We start from the raw sequence: 23,111 nt of genomic DNA on the forward strand, positions 1-23,111 counted from the left end.
CTCCTCATGCTAACACACAGCTCCTCGTGCTAACACACAGCTCCTCATGCTAACACACAGGTCCTCGTGCTAGCACACAGCTCCTCATGCTAACACACAGCTCCTCGTGCTAGCACACAGCTCCTCATGCTAACACACAGCTCCTCGTGCTAACACACAGCTCCTCGTGCTAACACACAGCTCCTCATGCTAACACACAGCTCCTCGTGCTAACACACAGCTCCTCGTGCTAACACACAGCTCCTCGTGCTAACACACAGCTCCTCGTGCTAACACACACACAGCTCCTTGTGCTAACACACAGCTCCTGGTGCTAACACACAGCTCCTCATGCTAACACACAGCTCCTCGTGCTAACACACAGCTCCTCGTGCTAACACACAGCTCCTCATGCTAACACACAGCTCCTCATGCTAACACACAGCTCCTCATGCTAACACACAGCTCCTCATGCTAACACACAGCTCCTCATGCTAACACACACACAGCTCCTTGTGCTAACACACAGCTCCTCGTGCTAACACACAGCTCCTCGTGCTAACACACAGCTCCTCATGCTAACACACAGCTCCTCATGCTAACACACACACAGCTCCTGGTGCTAACACACAGCTCCTCGTGCTAACACACAGCTCCTGGTGCTAACACACAGCTCCTCGTGCTAACACACACACAGCTCCTCGTGCTAACACACAGCTCCTCGTGCTAACACACAGCTCCTCGTGCTAACACACAGCTCCTGGTGCTAACACACAGGTCCTCGTGCTAGCACACAGCTCCTCATGCTAACACACAGCTCCTCGTGCTAGCACACAGCTCCTCATGCTAACACACAGCTCCTCGTGCTAACACACAGCTCCTCGTGCTAACACACAGCTGCTCGTGTTAACACACAGCTCCTCGTGCTAACACACAGCTCCTCGTGCTAACACACAGCTCCTCGTGCTAACACACAGCTCCTTGAGCTAACACACAGCTCCTTGAGCTAACACACAGCTCCTCATGCTAACACACAGCTCCTCGTGCTAACACACAGCTCCTCGTGCTAACACACAGCTGCTCGTGTTAACACACAGCTCCTCGTGCTAACACACAGCTCCTCGTGCTAACACACAGCTCCTCGTGCTAGCACACAGCTCCTCATGCTAACACACAGCTCCTCGTGCTAACACACAGCTCCTCGTGCTAACACACAGCTGCTCGTGTTAACACACAGCTCCTCGTGCTAACACACAGCTCCTCGTGCTAACACACAGCTCCTCGTGCTAACACACAGCTCCTCGTGCTAACACACAGCTCCTCGTGCTAACACACAGCTCCTCGTGCTAACACACAGCTCCTTGAGCTAACACACAGCTCCTCGTGCTAACACACAGCTCCTCATGCTAACACACAGCTCCTCGTGTTAACACACAGCTCCTCGTGCTAACACACAGCTCCTCGTGCTAACACACAGCTCCTTGAGCTAACACACAGCTCCTCGTGCTAACACACAGCTCCTCGTGCTAACACACAGCTCCTTGAGCTAACACACAGCTCCTCGTGCTAACACACAGCTCCTCGTGCTAACACACAGCTCCTCGTGCTAACACACAGCTCCTCGTGCTAACACACAGCTCCTCGTGCTAACACACAGCTCCGCAGCGGCGCAGAGGAGCAGGACGAGGTGGAGGTAGGGGGCGCTGTGGGAGGGTTTGACCTTAAAGTCCTGCTCGGTTTTGTTTTGCAGCAAACGGTTTGTGGGTTCGACCTCCTCCGAGCCAACGGTCACTCGTACGTTTGTGACGTGAACGGATTCAGCTTCGTCAAGAACTCCATGAAATACTACGACGACTGCGCCAAAGTGCTGGGGTCAGTGTTCCCTTTAAGTGCTGGGGTCAGTGTTACCTTTAAGTGCTGGGTCAGTGTTTCCTTTAAGTGCTGGGGTCAGTGTTACCTTTAAGTGCTGGGGTCAGTGTTACCTTTAAGTGCTGGGGTCAGTGTTTCCTTTAAGTGCTGGGGTCAGTGTTTCCTTTAAGTGTTGGGGTCAGTGTTTCCTTTAAGTGCTGGGTCAGTGTTACCTTTAAGTGCTGGGGTCAGTGTTTCCCCTTAAAGGAATAGGCCACCGTTTTTACATACCAAGACATGTTCTTACCTAACCTTAGTGGAGTTAATATATCCCCGTCTGGTCTTTGTCCGTGCGCTCACACATACGCAGCCTCTCCCACATGTCACATAGCTCCAAAAAAGCTCACGATAGAAGCTACCAAGCTCTTCCACGTGTTCCCTATTTAAATAAAGTTACGTCAAGTGTTTTCATGCGAAGTATATTTACACAGAAATGTAACATGTGGATTTTATAAGCAGATAAAAGGGGGACTATATTGTGAGGCGTAATGATACAGGAGCAGTAACTCCTAAAGACTTCCCGCTCACTTCCGTCAGTAGAAGCTGCGTGACTTGTAGAGCAGCAGAGAACAGTTGAAGAAGCGTGACTTGTGAACGATGCCTTTTACGTGCATCGTGCCGGGCTGTGATAACAAGCAGAAAGTATATAGTGTAGTAATGTTTCACACATTTCCAACTCACCCCGGACGACGACACAGGACTCAGGAGCTCCACCATGAGGTAGGAATGCGCAGCACTTTCCCAAAATATATTTTCTGCTTGTTGTAAAAGGCTCTGTACAAGTCACGCAGCTTCTACTGACGGAAGTGAGCGGGGAAGTCTTTAGGAGTTACTGCTCCTGTATCATTACGCCTCACAATATAGTTCCCCTTTTTATCTGCTTATAAAATCCACATGTTACATTTCTGTGTAAATATACTTCGCATGAAAACACTTCACGTAACTTTATTTAAATAGGGAACACGTGGAAGAGCTCGGTAGCTTCTATCGTGAGCTTTTTCGGAGCTATGTGACATGTGGGAGAGGCTGCGTATGTGTGAGCGCACGGACAAAGACCAGACGGGGATATATTAACTCGGCTAAGGTTAGGTAAGAACATATCTCAGTATGGAAAAACGGTGGCCTATTCCTTTAAGTCCTGGGGTCAGTTTCCCTTTACATGTGATCATTATCCCGGTCTCTCATTGGTCGACCTCGGTGCTCGTCTGGGCCTTCATCAGGTTTACAGACGTTTCTTTGTTTCTGTCTGAGCTGAGGTTTGAGGTCTGTTTAAAAGTTAGCATCAGCTGCTTCATTTTAAAGTGTTCATTCAGACCTTTGCTCCGCATGTTTGTTCCGGATCCAAAGCAGATTCTTTATGTTTCCCTTTGGTGCAGTTCGTGTTCAGACTCAGCACAGACACGTGTGTGACGATCGAGGCTCCCATTGGACAGAAATGACCACATAATAATGACCTGAAGTCTGTTTATAATAATGACCTGAAGTCTGCTCAGATCTGTTTATAATAATGACCTGAAGTCTGTTTATAATAATGACCTGAAGTCTGCTCAGATCTGTTTATAATAATGACCTGAAGTCTGTTTATAATAATGACCTGAAGTCTGTTCAGATTCTCTCACGGAAACAAAGGAAACAGAGTCACAATAATCAGACCGATGTTCTGAAAGGGTTTTTAATCAGCTCTGAGTCCAGAGTCAGAGCTTTGATCAGGAGCAAAAACCTTCAGACCTTCAGACGCTCCTTCAGCTGCAGCTGCTGATCTGTCCAGGAGGATTTGCTATAGTCGTAGTAATAGTAGTAGTTGTAGTCGTAGTAATAGTAGTAGTTGTAGTAGTAGTAATAGTAGTAGTTGTAGTAGTAGTAATAGTAGTAGTTGTAGTAGTAAAAGTATATGGAGGCGCTGACAGTCTGCGTAAACAAACAGTAAAAGTCACAGCTGAAACTGGATCTTCTGAGTCGGTGATAAAACCTGATCCTCCAGGACATCACGGCCCCGGGACGTCCCAGAGCTCAGCGTGTTCTCTCTGCAGAGGAGCTCAGGTCACATGACCTCACAGAGGAGCTCAGGTCACATGACCTCACAGAGGAACTCAGGTCACATGACTTCACAGAGGAGCTCAGGTCACATGACCTCACAGAGGAGCTCAGGTCACATGACTTCACAGAGGAGCTCAGGTCACATGACCTCACAGAGGAGCTCAGGTCACATGACCTCACAGAGGAGCTCAGGTCACATGACCTCACAGAGGAGCTCAGGTCACATGACCTCACAGAGGAGCTCAGGTCACATGACCTCACAGAGGAACTCAGGTCACATGACCTCACAGAGGAGCTCAGGTCACATGACTTCACAGAGGAGCTCAGGTCACATGACATCACAGAGGAGCTCAGGTCACATGACATCACAGAGGAGCTCAGGTCACATGACATGAATCTTCCTCTTTATTCACCTTATTCCGGAGGCTCGCGTGGGCGCCTCCATGAATTGTGCCCGCCCCTTTTCTCCTCTGTGTTAACACGGGGCTGGAGAATCCACATAAAATCAGTCACTACAGGAAAACAAAGCCGTTTTCAGGCCGACAGAGAAACAGTGTCGACATGTCGCTGCAAATGAACATTTTACACAAATCGACTAAACATCAGATTTGAGCGGAGAATATTTCCCCTCGTTCTCCGTGTAAATGAACGGGCTTCGCGCTCGCCCGGAAGTGTCTGGACAACGAGGAGCCGAGACAACGCAAAAAGAGGCTAAAGTGGGCGGGGCGGAATAAGGTGGATAGGTTACAGGAGCCGGTCGAACACAGAGTCGTCTTAGGGAAAAGCAAATAAACCCGTGTTTCTGTGCGAGAGGTTCGTTTATGGAACAACTTGGACGATAAAATAAAATAATCTAAAACATTTACGCACTTAAACTCCTGTCTAATAAAGGGGGTCACATGACTGTCCCATAAAGAGGTCACATGACTGTCCCATAAAGAGGTCACATGACTGTCCCATAAAGAGGTCACATGACTGTCCCATAAAGAGGTCCAAAAGTGGGACAATATTCAGAACCATGAAGAAGGATGTGGCAACTCAGTCACTGACAGAGGAGAGAGAGGGCTCTCTCGCAGCAGCTCCTGAGGTCAGCTCCTGAGGTCAGCTCCTGAGGTCAGCTCCTGAGGTCAGCTCCTGAGGACAGCTCCTGAGGTCAGCTCCTGAGGTCAGCTCCTGAGGTCAGCTCCTGAGGTCAGCTCCTGAGGTCAGCTCCTGAGGTCAGCTCCTGAGGTCAGCTCCTGAGGTCAGCTCCTGAGGTCTGCTCCTCGAGGTCAGCTCCTGAGGTCAGCTCCTGAGGTCAGCTCCTGAGGTCAGCTCCTGAGGTCAGCTCCTGAGGTCTGCTCCTCGAGGTCAGCTCCTGAGGTCAGCTCCTGAGGTCAGCTCCTGAGGTCAGCTCCTGAGGTCAGCTCCTGAGGTCAGCTCCTGAGGTCAGCTCCTGAGGTCAGCTCCTGAGGACAGCTCCTGAGGTCAGCTCCTGAGGTCAGCTCCTGAGGTCTGCTCCTCGAGGTCAGCTCCTGAGGTCAGCTCCTGAGGTCAGCTCCTGAGGTCAGCTCCTGAGGTCAGCTCCTGAGGTCTGCTCCTCGAGGTCAGCTCCTGAGGTCAGCTCCTGAGGTCAGCTCCTGAGGTCAGCTCCTGAGGTCAGCTCCTCGAGGCCGCTCCTGAGGTCAGCTCCTGAGGTCAGCTCCTGAGGTCAGCTCCTGAGGTCAGCTCCTCGAGGCCGCTCCTGAGGTCAGCTCCTGAGGTCAGCTCCTGAGGACAGCTCCTGAGGTCAGCTCCTGAGGTCAGCTCCTGAGGTCAGCTCCTGAGGTCAGCTCCTGAGGTCAGCTCCTGAGGTCAGCTCCTGAGGTCAGCTCCTGAGGACAGCTCCTGAGGTCAGCTCCTGAGGTCAGCTCCTGAGGTCAGCTCCTGAGGTCAGCTCCTGAGGTCAGCTCCTCGAGGCCGCTCCTGAGGTCAGCTCCTGAGGTCAGCTCCTGAGGTCAGCTCCTGAGGTCAGCTCCTGAGGTCAGCTCCTGAGGACAGCTCCTGAGGTCAGCTCCTGAGGTCAGCTCCTGAGGTCAGCTCCTGAGGACAGCTCCTGAGGTCAGCTCCTGAGGTCAGCTCCTGAGGTCAGCTCCTGAGGTCAGCTCCTGAGGTCAGCTCCTGAGGTCAGCTCCTGAGGTCAGCTCCTGAGGACAGCTCCTGAGGTCAGCTCCTGAGGTCAGCTCCTGAGGTCAGCTCCTGAGGACAGCTCCTGAGGTCAGCTCCTGAGGTCAGCTCCGCGAGGCCGCTCCTGAGGTCAGCTCCTGAGGTCAGCTCCTGAGGTCTGCTCCTCGAGGTCAGCTCCTGAGGTCAGCTCCTGAGGTCAGCTCCTGAGGTCAGCTCCTGAGGACAGCTCCTGAGGTCAGCTCCTGAGGTCTGCTCCTCGAGGTCAGCTCCTGAGGTCAGCTCCTGAGGACAGCTCCTGAGAGTAGCTCCTGAGGTCAGCTCCTGAGGTCAGCTCCGCGAGGCCGCTCCTCGAGGACAGCTCGCTCTGGTTATTTCCGTCTCAGCCTCTGGCTCACGTTACGTTGCTCCGCTGCAGACTCAGCTTTACTCCAGACCCGGAGCAGGACTGAAGCTCAGACCTGGTTTAGCTCCAGACCCGGAGCAGGACTGAAGCTCAGACCTGGTTTAGCTCCAGACCCGGAGCAGGACTGAAGCTCAGACCTGGTTTAGCTCCAGTCCAGGTTCTGTCTGAGCTCAATAAAGAAACTCTCTTCACCCTCGTGTCGTCAGATGGTCTGAACTTTCAGAAACGCGTCACCAGGAAGAAAGAAGATGATCTAGATTTATGAATGAGTGACTCCCATGGTCCTCTGGCTCATGGTCCTCTGGCTCATGGTCCTCTGGCTCATGGTCCTCTGGCTCATGGTCCTCTGTCCCACTGTCCTCTGGCTCATGGTCCTCTGGCTCATGGTCCTCTGTCCCACTGTCCTCTGTCTCACTGTCCTCTGTCTCACTGTCCTCTGTCTCACTGTCCTCTGTCTCACTGTCCTCTGTCTCACTGTCCTCTGTCTCACTGTCCTCTGTCTCACTGTCCTCTGTCTCATGGTCCTCTGTCTCACTGTCCTCTGTCTCACTGTCCTCTGTCTCACTGTCCTCTGTCTCACTGTCCTCTGTGTCACTGTCCTCTGTCTCACTGTCCTCTGTCTCAGTGTCCTCTGTCTCATGGTCCTCTGTCTCACTGTCCTCTGTCTCATGGTCCTCTGTCTCACTGTCCTCTGTCTCAGTGTCCTCTGTCTCACTGTCCTCTGTCTCATGGTCCTCTGTCTCACTGTCCTCTGTCTCAGTGTCCTCTGTCTCACTGTCCTCTGTCTCATGGTCCTCTGTCTCACTGTCCTCTGTCTCACTGTCCTCTGTCTCACTGTCCTCTGTCTCACTGTCCTCTGTGTCACTGTCCTCTGTCTCACTGTCCTCTGTCTCAGTGTCCTCTGTCTCATGGTCCTCTGTCTCACTGTCCTCTGTCTCATGGTCCTCTGTCTCACTGTCCTCTGTCTCACTGTCCTCTGTCTCACTGTCCTCAGTCTCAGTGTCCTCTGTCTCATGGTCCTCTGTCTCACTGTCCTCTGTCTCATGGTCCTCTGTCTCACTGTCCTCTGTCTCACTGTCCTCTGTCTCACTGTCCTCTGTGTCACTGTCCTCTGTCTCACTGTCCTCTGTCTCAGTGTCCTCTGTCTCATGGTCCTCTGTCTCACTGTCCTCTGTCTCAGTGTCCTCTGTCTCACTGTCCTCTGTCTCATGGTCCTCTGTCTCACTGTCCTCTGTCTCAGTGTCCTCTGTCTCATGGTCCTCTGTCTCATGGTCCTCTGTCTCACTGTCCTCTGTCTCATGGTCCTCTGTCTCACTGTCCTCTGTCTCACTGTCCTCTGTCTCACTGTCCTCTGTCTCACTGTCCTCTGTGTCACTGTCCTCTGTCTCACTGTCCTCTGTCTCAGTGTCCTCTGTCTCATGGTCCTCTGTCTCACTGTCCTCTGTCTCATGGTCCTCTGTCTCACTGTCCTCTGTCTCACTGTCCTCTGTCTCACTGTCCTCAGTCTCAGTGTCCTCTGTCTCATGGTCCTCTGTCTCACTGTCCTCTGTCTCAGTGTCCTCTGTCTCACTGTCCTCTGTCTCATGGTCCTCTGTCTCACTGTCCTCTGTCTCAGTGTCCTCTGTCTCATGGTCCTCTGTCTCATGGTCCTCTGTCTCACTGTCCTCTGTCTCACTGTCCTCTGTCTCATGGTCCTCTGTCTCACTGTCCTCTGTCTCAGTGTCCTCTGTCTCACTGTCCTCTGTCTCATGGTCCTCTGTCTCACTGTCCTCTGTCTCAGTGTCCTCTGTCTCATGGTCCTCTGTCTCATGGTCCTCTGTCTCACTGTCCTCTGTCTCATGGTCCTCTGTCTCACTGTCCTCTGTCTCACTGTCCTCTGTCTCATGGTCCTCTGTCTCACTGTCCTCTGTCTCACTGTCCTCTGTCTCACTGTCCTCTGTCTCATGGTCCTCTGTCTCACTGTCCTCTGTCTCATGGTCCTCTGTCTCACTGTCCTCTGTCTCACTGTCCTCTGTCTCACTGTCCTCTGTCTCATGGTCCTCTGTCTCACTGTCCTCTGTCTCACTGTCCTCTGTCTCACTGTCCTCTGTCTCACTGTCCTCTGTCTCACTGTCCTCTGTCTCACTGTCCTCTGTCTCACTGTCCTCTGTCTCACTGTCCTCTGTCTCACTGTCCTCTGTCTCACTGTCCTCTGTCTCATAGTCCTCTGACCTTTCGTACGACTTCATTTGTGCTTCAGAAGTTATTTTGTTTCTTTCACCAGATTTTAAATTCAACATTTTTACACTAGTTTTGGTGATAAGTGATGTTGTCGTCATAGTAACCTGGTAAACGATGCTGTCGTCATAGTAACCTGGTGATGAGGGAGTTGGCTCCTCAGTTCCACCTGCCCTGGTCCCTCCCCATGGAGTCAGAGGACATCCCTATAGTACCCACAACATCAGGGACTATGTGAGTATTATACTACTACTATAGTACTACTACATCCCTATAGTACCCACAACATCAGGGACTATGTGAGTATTATACTACTACTATAGTACTACTACATCCCTATAGTACCCACAACATCAGGGACCATGTGAGTATTATACTACTACTATAGTACTACTACATCCCTATAGTACCCACAACATCAGGGACCATGTGAGTATTATACTACTACTATAGTACTACTACATCCCTATAGTACCCACAACATCAGGGACCATGTGAGTATTATACTACTACTATAGTACTACTACATCCCTATAGTACCCACAACATCAGGGACCATGTGAGTATTATACTACTACTATAGTACTACTACACCCCTATAGTACCAACAACATCAGGGACCATGTGAGTATTATACTACTACTATAGTACTACTACATCCCTATAGTACCCACAACATCAGGGACCATGTGAGTATTATACTACTACTATAGTACTACTACATCCCTATAGTACCCACAACATCAGGGACCATGTGAGTATTATACTACTACTATAGTACTACTACATCCCTATAGTACCCACAACATCAGGGACCATGTGAGTATTATACTACTACTATAGTACTACTACATCCCTATAGTACCCACAACATCAGGGACCATGTGAGTATTATACTACTACTATAGTACTACTACATCCCTATAGTACCCACAACATCAGGGACCATGTGAGTATTACAGTACTATTACTACAGTACTACACATACTACTATAACATCCACCACCTCCGGTACCGTGTGAGTACTACAGATACTACAGTAGTACTTCTCCCGTTGTGTAAATGTTGTGTTTGTTGAAGTTAATAAAGTTTGTGTTTTTCAGGATGGAGCTGCGCTGTGTCATCGCCATCATCCGCCACGGAGACCGGACGCCCAAGCAGAAGATGAAGATGGAGGTCCGACACCCACTGTGAGTCTGAGGGTCCGGGGGTCCCAGGGTCCCAGGGTCGCAGGGTCCCAGAGTCCCAGAGTCGCAGGGTCCCAGGGTCCCAGGGTCCCAGGGTCGCAGGGTCCCAGAGTCCCAGAGTCCCAGAGTCCCAGGGTCCCAGGGTCCCAGAGTCCCAGAGTCCCAGAGTCCCAGAGTCCCAGAGTCCCAGAGTCCCAGAGTCCCAGAGTCCCAGAGTCCCAGAGTCCCAGGGTCCCAGAGTCCCAGGGTCAAAGGGTCCCAGGGTCCCAGGGTCCCAGGGTCCCAGAGTCCCAGAGTCCCAGAGTCCCAGAGTCCCAGAGTCCCAGAGTCCCAGAGTCTCAGAGTCCCAGAGTCCCAGGGTCAAAGGGTCAAAGGGTCAAAGGGTCAAAGGGTCCCAGAGTCCCAGAGTCCCAGAGTCCCAGAGTCCCAGAGTCCCAGGGTCCCAGAGTCCCAGGGTCCCAGGGTCCCAGGGTCCCAGAGTCCCAGAGTCCCAGAGTCAAAGGGTCCCAGAGTCCCAGAGTCCCAGGGTCAAAGGGTCCCAGGGTCCCAGGGTCCCAGAGTCCCAGGGTCCCAGGGTCCCAGAGTCCCAGAGTCCCAGAGTCCCAGAGTCCCAGGGTCCCAGGGTCCCAGGGTCCCAGAGTCCCAGGGTCCCAGGGTCCCAGAGTCCCAGAGTCCCAGAGTCAAAGGGTCCCAGAGTCCCAGAGTCCCAGAGTCCCAGAGTCCCAGGGTCCCAGGGTCCCAGGGTCCCAGAGTCCCAGGGTCCCAGGGTCCCAGAGTCCCAGAGTCCCAGAGTCCCAGGGTCAAAGGGTCCCAGAGTCCCAGAGTCCCAGGGTCAAAGGGTCCCAGGGTCCCAGAGTCCCAGAGTCCCAGGGTCCCAGGGTCCCAGAGTCCCAGAGTCCCAGGGTCCCAGGGTCCCAGAGTCCCAGAGTCCCAGAGTCCCAGAGTCCCAGGGTCAAAGGGTCCCAGAGTCCCAGAGTCCCAGGGTCAAAGGGTCCCAGGGTCCCAGAGTCCCAGAGTCCCAGGGTCCCAGGGTCCCAGAGTCCCAGAGTCCCAGGGTCCCAGGGTCAAAGGGTCCCAGAGTCCCAGAGTCCCAGAGTCCCAGGGTCAAAGGGTCCCAGAGTCCCAGAGTCCCAGAGTCCCAGAGTCCCAGAGTCCCAGAGTCCCAGGGTCAAAGGGTCCCAGGGTCCCAGGGTCAAAGGGTCCCAGAGTCCCAGAGTCCCAGAGTCCCAGGGTCAAAGGGTCCCAGAGTCCCAGAGTCCCAGAGTCCCAGGGTCAAAGGGTCCCAGGGTCCCAGAGTCCCAGAGTCCCAGAGTCCCAGAGTCCCAGGGTCCCAGGGTCAAAGGGTCCCAGAGTCCCAGGGTCAAAGGGTCCCAGAGTCCCAGAGTCCCAGGGTCAAAGGGTCCCAGAGTCCCAGGGTCAAAGGGTCCCAGAGTCCCAGAGTCCCAGGGTCAAAGGGTCCCAGGGTCCCAGAGTCCCAGAGTCCCAGAGTCCCAGAGTCCCAGAGTCCCAGGGTCAAAGGGTCCCAGGGTCCCAGAGTCCCAGAGTCCCAGAGTCCCAGAGTCCCAGAGTCCCAGGGTCAAAGGGTCCCAGAGTCCCAGAGTCCCAGAGTCCCAGAGTCCCAGGGTCAAAGGGTCAAAGGGTCCCAGAGTCCCAGGGTCCCAGGGTCCCAGGTTCCCAGAGTCCCAGGGTTAGAGTGTCCCAGGGTCGCAGGGTCCCAGGGTCGCAGGGTCCCAGGGTCCCAGAGTCCCAGGGTCAAAGGGTCCCAGGGTCCCAGAGTCCCAGGGTCAAAGGGTCCCAGAGTCCCAGAGTCCCAGAGTCCCAGAGTCCCAGGGTCCCAGGGTCCCAGAGTCCCAGAGTCCCAGAGTCCCAGAGTCCCAGAGTCCCAGGGTCAAAGGGTCCCAGAGTCCCAGAGTCCCAGGGTCAAAGGGTCCCAGAGTCCCAGAGTCCCAGAGTCCCAGGGTCAAAGGGTCCCAGGGTCCCAGAGTCCCAGGGTCAAAGGGTCCCAGAGTCCCAGAGTCCCAGAGTCCCAGAGTCCCAGGGTCAAAGGGTCCCAGGGTCCCAGAGTCCCAGGGTCAAAGGGTCCCAGAGTCCCAGAGTCCCAGGGTCAAAGGGTCCCAGAGTCCCAGAGTCCCAGAGTCCCAGGGTCCCAGGGTCCCAGAGTCCCAGAGTCCCAGAGTCCCAGGGTCAAAGGGTCCCAGAGTCCCAGAGTCCCAGAGTCCCAGGGTCAAAGGGTCAAAGGGTCCCAGAGTCCCAGAGTCCCAGAGTCCCAGAGTCCCAGAGTCCCAGAGTCCCAGAGTCCCAGGGTCAAAGGGTCCCAGAGTCCCAGGGTCAAAGGGTCCCAGAGTCCCAGAGTCCCAGGGTCAAAGGGTCCCAGAGTCCCAGGGTCAAAGGGTCCCAGGGTCCCAGAGTCCCAGGGTCAAAGGGTCCCAGAGTCCCAGGGTCAAAGGGTCAAAGGGTCCCAGAGTCCCAGGGTCCCAGGTTCCCAGAGTCCCAGGGTTAGAGTGTCCCAGGGTCGCAGGGTCCCAGGGTCGCAGGGTCCCAGAGTCCCAGAGTCCCAGGGTCAAAGGGTCCCAGGGTCCCAGGTTCCCAGAGTCCCAGGGTTAGAGTGTCCCAGGGTCGCAGGGTCTCAGGGTCCCAGGGTCGCAGGGTCAGAGGGTCCCAGTGTCAAAGGGTCCCAGGGTCCCAGGGTCGCAGCGTCTCAGGGTCTCAGGGTCCCAGGGTCCCAGGGTCAGAGGGTCCCAGGGTCCCAGGGTCGCAGGGTCCCAGTGTCAAAGGGTCTCAGGGTCGCAGGGTCAGAGGGTCCCAGAGTCCCAGGGTCAAAGGGTCCCAGTGTCAAAGGGTCTCAGGGTCAAAGGGTCAAAGGGTCAAAGGGTCCCAGAGTCCCAGGGTCAGAGGGTCCCAGTGTCAAAGGGTCCCAGAGTCCCAGGGTCCCAGGTTCCCAGGTTCCCAGAGTCCCAGAGTCCCAGGGTCGAGTCCCAGGGTCTCAGGGTCAGAGGGTCCCAGGGTCAGAGGGTCCCAGGGTCGCAGGGTCGCAGGGTCCCAGAGTCCCAGGGTCGCAGGGTCCCAGAGTCCCAGGGTCGAGTCCCAGGGTCCCAGGGTTAGAGTGTCCCAGGGTCGCAGGGTCGCAGGGTCTCAGGGTCCCCAGGTTCCCAGGTTCCCAGAGACCCAGGGTCGAGTCCCAGGGTCCCAGGGTCTCAGGGTCAGAGGGTCCCAGGGTCGCAGGGTCCCAGAGTCCCAGGGTCGAGTCCCAGGTTCCCAGGTTCCCAGAGTCCCAGAGTCCCAGGGTTAGAGTGTCCCAGGGCCCCAGGGTCAGAGAGTCGCAGGGTCCCAGAGTCCCAGGGTCGAGTCCCAGGGTCCCAGGGTTAGAGTGTCCCAGGGTCTCAGGGTCAGAGGGTCCCAGGGTCAGAGGGTCCCAGGGTCGGGTCGCAGGGTCCCAGAGTCCCAGAGTCCCAGAGTCCCAGGGTCCCCGGGTCCCCGGGTCCCAAGGTCCCAGGGTCCCAGGGTCAGAGGGTCGCAGGGTCCCAGAGTCCCAGGGTCGAGTCCCAGGGTCCCAGAGTCCCAGAGTCCCAGAGTCCCCGGGTCCCCGGGTCCCCGGGTCCCAAGGTCCCAGGGTCCCAGGGTCAGAGGGTCGCAGGGTCCCAGAGTCCCAGGGTCGAGTCCCAGGGTCCCAGGGTTAGAGTGTCCCAGGGTCGCAGGGTCTCAAGGTCCCAGGGTCCCAGAGTCCCAGAGTCCCAGGGTCCCAGGGTCCCAGGGTCAGAGGGTCGCAGGGTCTCAGGGTCTCAGAGTCCCAGGGTCCCAGAGTCCCAGGTTCCTAGGTTCCCAGAGTCCCAGGGTCGAGTCCCAGGGTCCCAGGGTCGCAGGGTCCCAGAGTCCCAGGGTCGAGTCCCAGGGTCCCAGGGTCCCAGAGTCCCAGGGTCCCAGGGTCAGAGTGTCCCAGGGCCCCAGGGTCGCAGGGTCTCAGGGTCCCAGGGTCAGAGGGTCCCGGGGCCCCAGGATCTGAGGGTCCGAGCCAGGCCTGACTCTGACCTCCTGTGTTTCTGTTCCCGCAGGTTCTTTGAGCTCTTCGATAAATACGGAGGATATAAAAGCGGGAAACTGAAGCTGAAGAAGCCGAAGCAGCTGCAGGTCGGACTCAGAGGAGAAACATCTGAGCAGAAGAAGAAGAAGAGTGTGTTTGTAACAGGAGCCTCTTCTTCTTCGTGTGTTTCAGGAGGTGCTGGACATCGCGCGCCTCCTGCTGGTGGAACTGGGGCAGCACACGGACTGCGAAATCGAGGAGAAGAAATCCAAACTGGAGCAGCTGAAGACCGTGCTGGAGATGTGAGTTTGACCTTCACATCATCTACACGATTACCTGACACCACCTTAAATGGTGCGTTTCCACGGTTCACATGTGACGTTCCCCCCGAGGCCCTGTACCTCGGGTTGGGAAGCTCTGCCCTAAAGCGTCCTTTAGGGTTCATCTGTTTTTCACTCTTTAAGCAGTCATCTGTCCTGTTCTTTCTCCAAACTCTCCTCTGTTTCTTCAAGGGAGTCCAGTCTCAATGATTCTCAGTACGTCTGATCCTTGAGTTTGGTGCATGTTTGATCTTCTAACCTTTCAGCTGCTCCTCCCTCACTGACCCACAGGCCTGAATGTGTTTGTGTGTTTTTGAGTGTGGAACCAGATGTTTACTTACACTTTATAAAAGACCGTCTGACATGAAACCAGAATTAACTTTTACTGTTTCAGGTCAGCTAGATTTTTTTCAATTATTTGTTTTTGGCTAAATGTCAGAAGAATGAGAGATATTTGTAGCGTTGCCTTTAAACCATATAACGTTGGGTCAAACGTGTTGGATTTCCTTCCACAAACGTCTCACAATCGTTGATAAGTTTTGGTCCATTTCTTCAAACAGAACTGGTGTCACTGAGACACATGTGTAGCCGCCTTGTGTGCCTATGCCTTTTCAGCTCTGATACATTTAACCTGGACTGAGGTCAGGACTTTGTAACAGTTTGTCTTTGGGTCATTGTCCATTTGAAGAAACATCTGCCCCGAGCTTTAACTTCTATATTTCCACATAGAGTTCTTTCTTCATGTGAAGTGCTCCAGCCCCTCCCCCACAGCATGATGCTGCCCCCCCATGTGTGTTCTCCTGGTCTTTCTCCTGGTTTGTTTTGGAGTCAGAGCTTGTCGCTCTCAGAGTTCCCTCTCATGTCGGGTCAGGACTTGTTTCTGGATAAAGACAAACTATGACCAGGTTCAGCTTCTTCTCCAGGTCTGTGGTTCTTCTCCAGGTCTTTGCTTCTTCTCCAGGTCTTTGGTTCTTCTCCAGGTCTTTGGTTCTTCTCCAGGTCTTTGGTTCTTCTCCAGGTCTTTGGTTCTTCTCCAGGTCTTTGGTTCTTCTCCAGGTCTTTGCTTCTTCTCCAGGTCTTTGGTTCTTGGGTTGATCTTCACATTTCAGACACAGCTCGTTCATCTCTGACACAGAACCCGCCTTCTTTCTGATCTGTGTGATGATTGGACATTTACATCATTGTTTTAACCAATGAACCTGAACCTTCAGGAAATCACAGCCAAGGAGGAACCAGACCTGAGCTTCAGAGCAGCTTCATCCTCTGGGCTTTAACTGTTTAAAGGGACAGGGATATTAGTGTAGGTAAAGTTCTGACTTCTAATTGACCCAAAACAGTCAAAGTTCATTCTGGTTTCATGTCAGTGAGAAAACAGTGTGTGTGAACATCTGGTTCCCACTGCACCTTTCAGCTGCTCAGTTACACACTAACACCTGAATGAAGCTGGACAGAAGGTGAAAGGGTTTGTGCTGAGCGGGAGTTTGTCGTGTGTGAGTTTGTCGTGTGTGAGTTTGTCGTGTGTGAGTTTGTCGTGTGTTGCTGTTTTCTTTCACATCGTTTTAACATGACTGTTGTGTCGAAGGTACGGACACTTCTCTGGGATCAACCGGAAAGTCCAGCTCACATATCTGCGCACGGGAAAACCCCAGGCGTCCAGCGGAGAGGAGGGTAAGTACTGCAATACTACTGCAATACTACTGCAATACTACTGCAATACTACTGCAATACTACTGCAAAACTACTGCAATACTACTGCAATAGTATTCACTGTAGAGTCAGTTATGTGTGTGTTTACAGACTGTCATAAAGAGGGCTGTCTGTAGGGGGCGCTGTAGAGTCAGTTATGTTGTGTTTACAGACTGTCATAAGGAGGGCTGTCTGTAGGGGGCGCTGTAGAGTCAGTTATGTTGTGTTTACAGACTGTCATAAGGAGGGCTGTCTGTAGGGGGCGCTGTAGAGTCAGTTATGTGTGTGTTTACAGACTGCCATAAGGAGGGCTGTCTGTAGGGGGCGCTGTAGAGTCAGTTATGTGTGTGTTTACAGACTGTCATAAGGAGGGCTGTCTGTAGGGGGCGCTGTAGAGTCAGTTATGTTGTGTTTACAGACTGCCATAAGGAGGGCTGTCTGTAGGGGGCGCTGTAGAGTCAGTTATGTGTGTGTTTACAGACTGCCATAAGGAGGGCTGTCTGTAGGGGGCGCTGTAGAGTCAGTTATGTGTGTGTTTACAGACTGCCATAAGGAGGGCTGTCTGTAGGGGGCGCTGTAGAGTCAGTTATGTTGTGTTTACAGACTGTCATAAGGAGGGCTGTCTGTAGGGGGCGCTGTAGAGTCAGTTATGTTGTGTTTACAGACTGTCATAAGGAGGGTTGTCTGTAGGGGGCGCTGTAGAGTCAGTTATGTGTGTGTTCACAGACTGCCATAAGGAGGGCTGTCTGTAGGGGGCGCTGTAGAGTCAGTTATGTGTGTGTTTACAGACTGCCATAAGGAGGGCTGTCTGTAGGGGGCGCTGTAGAGTCAGTTATGTGTGTGTTTACAGACTGCCATAAGGAGGGCTGTCTGTAGGGGGCGCTGTAGAGTCAGTTATGTGTGTGTTTACAGACTGTCATAAGGAGGGCTGTCTGTAGGGGGCGCTGTAGAGTCAGTTATGTTTGTGTTTACAGACTGCCATAAGGAGGGCTGTCTGTAGGGGCGCTGTAGAGTCAGTTATGTTGTGTTTACAGACTGCCATAAGGAGGGCTGTCTGTAGGGGGCGCTGTAGAGTCAGTTATGTTTGTGTTTACAGACTGCCATAAGGAGGGCTGTCTGTAGGGGGCGCTGTAGAGTCAGTTATGTGTGTGTTTACAGACTGCCATGAGGAGGGCTGTCTGTAGGGGGCGCTGTAGAGTCAGTTATGTTGTGTTTACAGACTGCCATAAGGAGGGCCCGTCGCTGCTGCTGGTGCTGAAATGGGGGGGGGAACTGACCCCCGCGGGCCGAGTCCAGGCCGAGGAGCTGGGCCGGGCGTTTCGCTGCATGTACCCAGGAGGACAAGGTACGGGCACCGCGGGCACGGGTTTAACTCCGCCCTTTTCATCACATGAATGACTCCTCCCACTCTGGAGGTCACTGAAGGGCATCTGACACAGGGGGCGGGGTCTAAGGGCATCTGACACAGGGGGCGGGGTCTAAGGAAAGGCATCTGACACAGGGGGCGGGGTCTAAGGGCATCTGACACAGGGGGCGGGGTCTAAGGGCATCTGACACAGGGGGCGGGGTCTAAGGAAGGGCATCTGACACAGGGGGCGGGGTCTAAGGAAGGGCATCTGACACAGGGGGCGGGGTCTAAGGGCATATGCCACAGGGGGCGGGGTCTAAGGGCATCTGCCACAGGGGGCGGGGTCTAAGAGCATCTGACACGGGGCGGGGTCTAAGGAAGGGCATCTGACACAGGGGGCGGGGTCTAAGGAAGGGCATCTGACACAGGGGGCGGGGTCTAAGGAAGGGCATTTGACAGGGGGCGGGGTCTAAGGAAGGGCGTCTGACAGGGGGCGGGGTCTAAGGAAGGGCATCTGACACAGGGGGCGGGGTCTAAGGAGGGGCATCTGGCATAGGGGGCGGGGTCTAAGGAGGGGCATCTGACACAGGGGGCGGGGTGTAAGGAAGGGCATCTGACACAGGGGGCGGGGTCTAAGGAAGGGCATCTTACACAGGGGGCGGGGTCTAAGGAAGGGCATCTGACACAGGGGGCGGGTTCTAAAGGCATCTGACACAGGGGGCGGGGTCTAAGGAAGGACATCTGACACAGGGGGCGGGGTCTAAGGAAAGACATCTGACACATGGGGCGGGTTCTAAAGGCATCCGACACAGGGGGCGGGGTCTAAGGAAGGGCATATGACCCAGGGGGCGGGGTCTAAGGGCATCTGACCCAGGGGGCGGGGTCTAAGGAAAGGCATCTGACACAGGGGGCGGGGTCTAAGGGCATCTGACACAGGGGGCGGGGTCTAAGGGCATCTGACACAGGGGGCGGGGTCTAAGGAAGGGCATCTGACACAGGGGGCGGGGTCTAAGGAAGGGCATCTGACACAGGGGGCGGGGTCTAAGGACATCTGACACAGGGGGCGGGGTCTAAGAAAGGGCATCTGACACAGGGGGCGGGGTCTAAGGGCATCTGACACAGGGGGCGGGGTCTAAGGAAGGGCATATGACACAGGGGGCGGGGTCTAAAGAAGGGCATCTGACACAGGGGGAGGAGTCTAAGGAAGGACATCTGACACAGGGGGAGGAGTCTAAGGGAGGGCATCTGACACAGGGGGCGGGGTCTAAGGGCATCTGACACAGGGGGAGGAGTCTAAGGAAGGGCATCTGACACAGGGGGCGGGGTCTAAGGGCATCTGACACAGGGGGCGGGGTCTAAGGGCTTCTGACACAGGGGGCGGGGTCTAAGGAAGGGCATCTGACACAGGGGGCGGGGTCTAAGTCTTTAACACTGTGTTTTTCCGATGAACGTCGGTGAAAAGCCGGTAACCGCCGTCTCCGTGGAAACGAGTCTCCGATCGGTAAGCCCCGCCCTCCGCCCCCCGATCCGGCCGCTGTGATTGGATGGCTTGAATCAGCTGGTGATGATGACGTGGCGCCCTGATTGGTTAACGAGGCTCGCACTAATCCGGGTCATGTGACGTGTGCCGCCTCCTGATTGGGCGAAATGAGCATGTGACCGAGGCAGGAAGTGAAGCAGGAAGTTCTGGATCGTAAAATATGAGTTTCTTTCGCTTTGGGGGAAAATGAGAAATCCTGAAAAGTCTCATTTCTGTTTAAAAGTGAAGTTTGTGTTTTTGCTCTTTAAGGTTATTTCATCTTATCAGCAAAGGAAATGTATTTATTGTGTTTAACGTTTCTAATGGAGGAGCATGAGCAGAAATCATAAACTACAGAACCATGTTTGTGCCGCTCTCAGTCGCTCAGGAGTTTCCCACTGTAGGAAAGGTTTAAAGTTTATTAAAGTAAAATCTGGATCATGAGATAAAACAAGAGTAGTTTAGCGTCAGTGCAGATGGAGCTCTTCTGGACGACTGAGAGGCTGCAGAAACATGTGCAGAGGGTTTGATTCAACAGGCGGCATGTGAGCTGCAGCAGCCAATCAGAGCAGACCTGTCACTCACGATCCGGATCGATGCCTGATCTGCGTCACTCAGGCTAACGTTAGCATCACGGCGCAGGCGGGGTGGAGCTTCAGGAGCTTCAGGGGCTTCTGGAGCTTCAGGAGCTTCAGGAGCTTCAGAAGCTTCAGGAGCTTCGGGAGCTTCAGAAGCTTCAGGAGCTTCAGGAGTGATGGAAACATCTCAGATGGTGCAGTCATGCTTTAAGTAAAAAGAACTTCTCGAAGCCGAGTGTGTAAGTATTATGTATGTATAAGGTGATGTGTTGGACGGAACGTCTTAAACGAGCACATTTCCTCCACTTTGGCTTAACCCAAATCTAAAAGCTCCTCAGCTGGAGTTCACAGACTCTGGGCCAGAGCGACGCCTCATTTCAAACCATTTTGTTGCTTTTTCTAAGCGTTTCTTTTGTGTTTCCGTATTTTGTAGCTTTTTTATTGTGTTATTGTTGCTTTTCCAGCAGGTTTTGTCGCTCTTTTGACACTTTTTTGCTTTTAGATTTGGGTAAAGCCAAACTGGAGAAAATGTGCTGGGTTCAGGTGAGGGTTAAAACAGTCATCGCTGCAGTTTGGAGATTCCAGTCAGTGACGTCATAAAAACAAAATGATTCAAAGTTTAAATGTTTATAGAAAGTGTCAGATCATCGTTTGTCCTGTTGCCGTAGCAACTTCTGAGCATGTGCAGAGCAAACTCTGACACGGATCAGGTTTGATCCAAATCAAGGAGTGATGAGGTCTGACCTCACGCTGACCTCACACTGTCTGACCTCACGCTGACCCCTGTCTGAGCTCACGCTGACCCCTGTCTGGTCCTGGCTCTAGGAGACTACGCGGGGTTCCCGGGCTGTGGTTTGCTCCGGCTCCACAGCACCTACAGGCACGACCTGAAGATCTACGCCTCCGACGAGGGGCGTGTCCAGATGACGGCCGCCGCCTTCGCCAAAGTAAGACCCGAGTGTGACTCTTCTGTGGGCGTGGCTGACTCCTCTGTGGGCGGGACTGACTCCTCTGTGGGCGGGGCTGACTCCTCTGTGGGCGGGGCTGACTCCTCTGTGGGCGGGGCTGACTCCTCTGTGGGCGGGGCTGACTCCTCTGTGGGCGGGGCTGACTCCTCTGTGGGCGGGGCTGACTCCTCCCTCTGTCCTAGGGCCTGTTGGCGCTGGAGGGGGAGCTGACTCCGATCCTGGTGCAGATGGTGAAAAGCGCCAACATGAACGGCCTCCTGGACTCGGACTCTCTGTCAGACTCTCAGAACCGAGTCAAGACCAGACTCCACGAGATCCTCCAGCAGGACCAGGACTTCAGCGCCGACCACTATCAGAAGGTACCACCTCTATCAGAAGGTACCACCTCTATCAGATGGTACAACCTCTATCAGAAGGTACCACCTCTATCAGAAGGTACCACCTCTATCAGAAGGTACCACCTCTATCAGAAGGTACCACCACTATCAGAAGGTACCACCACTATCAGAAGGTACCACCTCTATCAGAAGGTACCACCTCTATCAGAAGGTACCACCACTATCAGAAGGTACCACCTCTATCAGAAGGTACCACCTCTATCAGACGGTACCATCTCTATCAGAAGGTACCACCACTATCAGAAGGTACCACCTCTATCAGAAGGTACCACCACTATCAGAAGGTACCACCACTATCAGAAGGTACCACCTCTATCAGAAGGTACCACCTCTATCAGATGGTACAACCTCTATCAGAAGGTACCACCTCTATCAGAAGGTACCACCTCTATCAGAAGGTACCACCTCTATCAGAAGGTACCACCACTATCAGAAGGTACCACCACTATCAGAAGGTACCACCTCTATCAGAAGGTACCACCTCTATCAGAAGGTACCACCACTATCAGAAGGTACCACCTCTATCAGAAGGTACCACCTCTATCAGACGGTACCATCTCTATCAGAAGGTACCACCTCTATCAGAAGGTACCACCTCTATCAGAAGGTACCACCACTATCAGAAGGTACCACCACTATCAGAAGGTACCACCACTATCAGAAGGTACCACCACTATCAGAAGGTACCACCAATATCAGAAGGTACCACCTCTATCAGAAGGTACCACCTCTATCAGAAGGTACCACCTCTATCAGAAGGTACCACCTCTATCAGAAGGTACCACCACTATCAGAAGGTACCACCACTATCAGAAGGTACCACCTCTATCAGAAGGTACCACCACTATCAGAAGGTACCACCTCTATCAGAAGGTACCACCAATATCAGAAGGTACCACCTCTATCAGAAGGTACCACCACTATCAGAAGGTACCACCTCTATCAGAAGGTACCACCTCTATCAGAAGGTACCACCAATATCAGAAGGTACCACCACTATCAGAAGGTACCACCTCTATCAGACGGTACCACCTCTATCAGAAGGTACCACCTCTATCAGAAGGTACCACCTGGCAGCCATGTTGTTTACGGTCTACGGTGGCAGCCATGTTGTTTACTGTCTACCGTGGCAGCCATGTTGTTTACTGTCTACGGTGGCAGCCATGTTCTTTACTGTCTACGGTGGCAGCCATGTTGTTTACTGTCTACGGTGGCAGCCATGTTGTTTACTGTCTACGGTGACAGCCATGTTGTTTACTCTCTACGGTGACAGCCATGTTGTTTACTGTCTACGGTGGCAGCCATGTTGTTTACTGTCTACGGTGGCAGCCATGTTGTTTACTGTCTACTGTGGCAGCCATGTTGTTTACTGTCTACAGTGACAGCCATGTCGTTTACTGTCTACGGTGGCAGCCATGTTGTTTACTGTCTACGGTGGCAGCCATGTTGTTTACTCTCTACGGTGACAGCCATGTCGTTTACTGTCTACGGTGGCAGCCATGTTCTTTACTGTCTACGGTGGCAGCCATGTTGTTTACTGTCTACGGTGACAGCCATGTTGTTTACTCTCTACGGTGGCAGCCATGTTGTTTACTGTCTACGGTGGCAGCCATGTTGTTTACTGTCTACGGTGGCAGCCATGTTGTTTACTGTCTACGGTGGCAGCCATGTTGTTTACTGCCTACGGTGGCAGCCATGTTGTTTACTGTCTACGGTGGCAGCCATGTTGTTTACGGTCTACGGTGGCAGCCATGTTCTTTACTGTCTACGGTGGCAGCCATGTTGTTTACTGCCTACGGTGGCAGCCATGTTGTTTACGGTCTACGGTGGCAGCCATGTTGTTTACTGTCTACGGTGGCAGCCATGTTGTTTACTGTCTATGGTGGTAGCCATGTTGTTTACTGTCTACGGTGGCAGCCATGTTGTTTACTATCTACGGTGGCAGCCATGTTGTTTACTGTCTACGGTGGCAGCCATGTTCTTTACTGTCTACGGTGGCAGCCATGTTCTTTACTGTCTACGGTGGCAGCCATGTTGTTTACTGCCTACGGTGGCAGCCATGTTGTTTACTGTCTACGGTGGCAGCCATGTTGTTTACTGTCTACGGTGGCAGCCATGTTGTTTACTGTCTACGGTGGCAGCCATGTTGTTTACTGTCTACGGTGGCAGCCATGTTGTTTACTGTCTACGGTGGCAGCCATGTTGTTTACTGTCTACGGTGGCAGCCATGTTGTTTACCGTCTATGGTGGCAGCCATGTTGTTTACTGTTTACGGTGGCAGCCATGTTGTTTACTGTCTACGGTGGCAGCCATGTTGTTTACTGTCTACGGTGGCAGCCATGTTGTTTACTGTCTACGGTGGCAGCCATGTTGTTTACTGTCTACGGTGGCAGCCATGTT

The 23,111-nt window shown here is 53.6% G+C and overlaps 1 protein-coding gene across 4 annotated transcripts in view; it reads left to right on the forward strand.

Annotated features, from left to right (window-relative positions):
• The window catches only part of ppip5k1b (diphosphoinositol pentakisphosphate kinase 1b), a 101,673-nt gene that overhangs the window by 47,324 nt on the left and 31,238 nt on the right, over nucleotides 1-23,111 (forward strand). For all 4 annotated transcript variants that reach the window (XM_079583253.1, XM_079583254.1, XM_079583255.1 and 1 more), the window contains exons 8-16: nucleotides 1,730-1,851; nucleotides 8,822-8,923; nucleotides 9,793-9,879; nucleotides 13,926-14,001; nucleotides 14,087-14,196; nucleotides 15,797-15,882; nucleotides 17,120-17,245; nucleotides 20,171-20,292; nucleotides 20,496-20,672. In XM_079583253.1, coding sequence (XP_079439379.1) covers nucleotides 1,730-1,851; nucleotides 8,822-8,923; nucleotides 9,793-9,879; nucleotides 13,926-14,001; nucleotides 14,087-14,196; nucleotides 15,797-15,882; nucleotides 17,120-17,245; nucleotides 20,171-20,292; nucleotides 20,496-20,672 — 1,008 coding nt within the window. The remainder of the gene's footprint in view (nucleotides 1-1,729; nucleotides 1,852-8,821; nucleotides 8,924-9,792; nucleotides 9,880-13,925; nucleotides 14,002-14,086; nucleotides 14,197-15,796; nucleotides 15,883-17,119; nucleotides 17,246-20,170; nucleotides 20,293-20,495; nucleotides 20,673-23,111) is intronic.

This window comes from Gobius niger, assembly GCF_951799975.1.
Source record: "Gobius niger genome assembly, contig: SCAFFOLD_41, whole genome shotgun sequence".
NCBI classification, from domain to species: domain Eukaryota; kingdom Metazoa; phylum Chordata; class Actinopteri; order Gobiiformes; family Gobiidae; genus Gobius; species Gobius niger.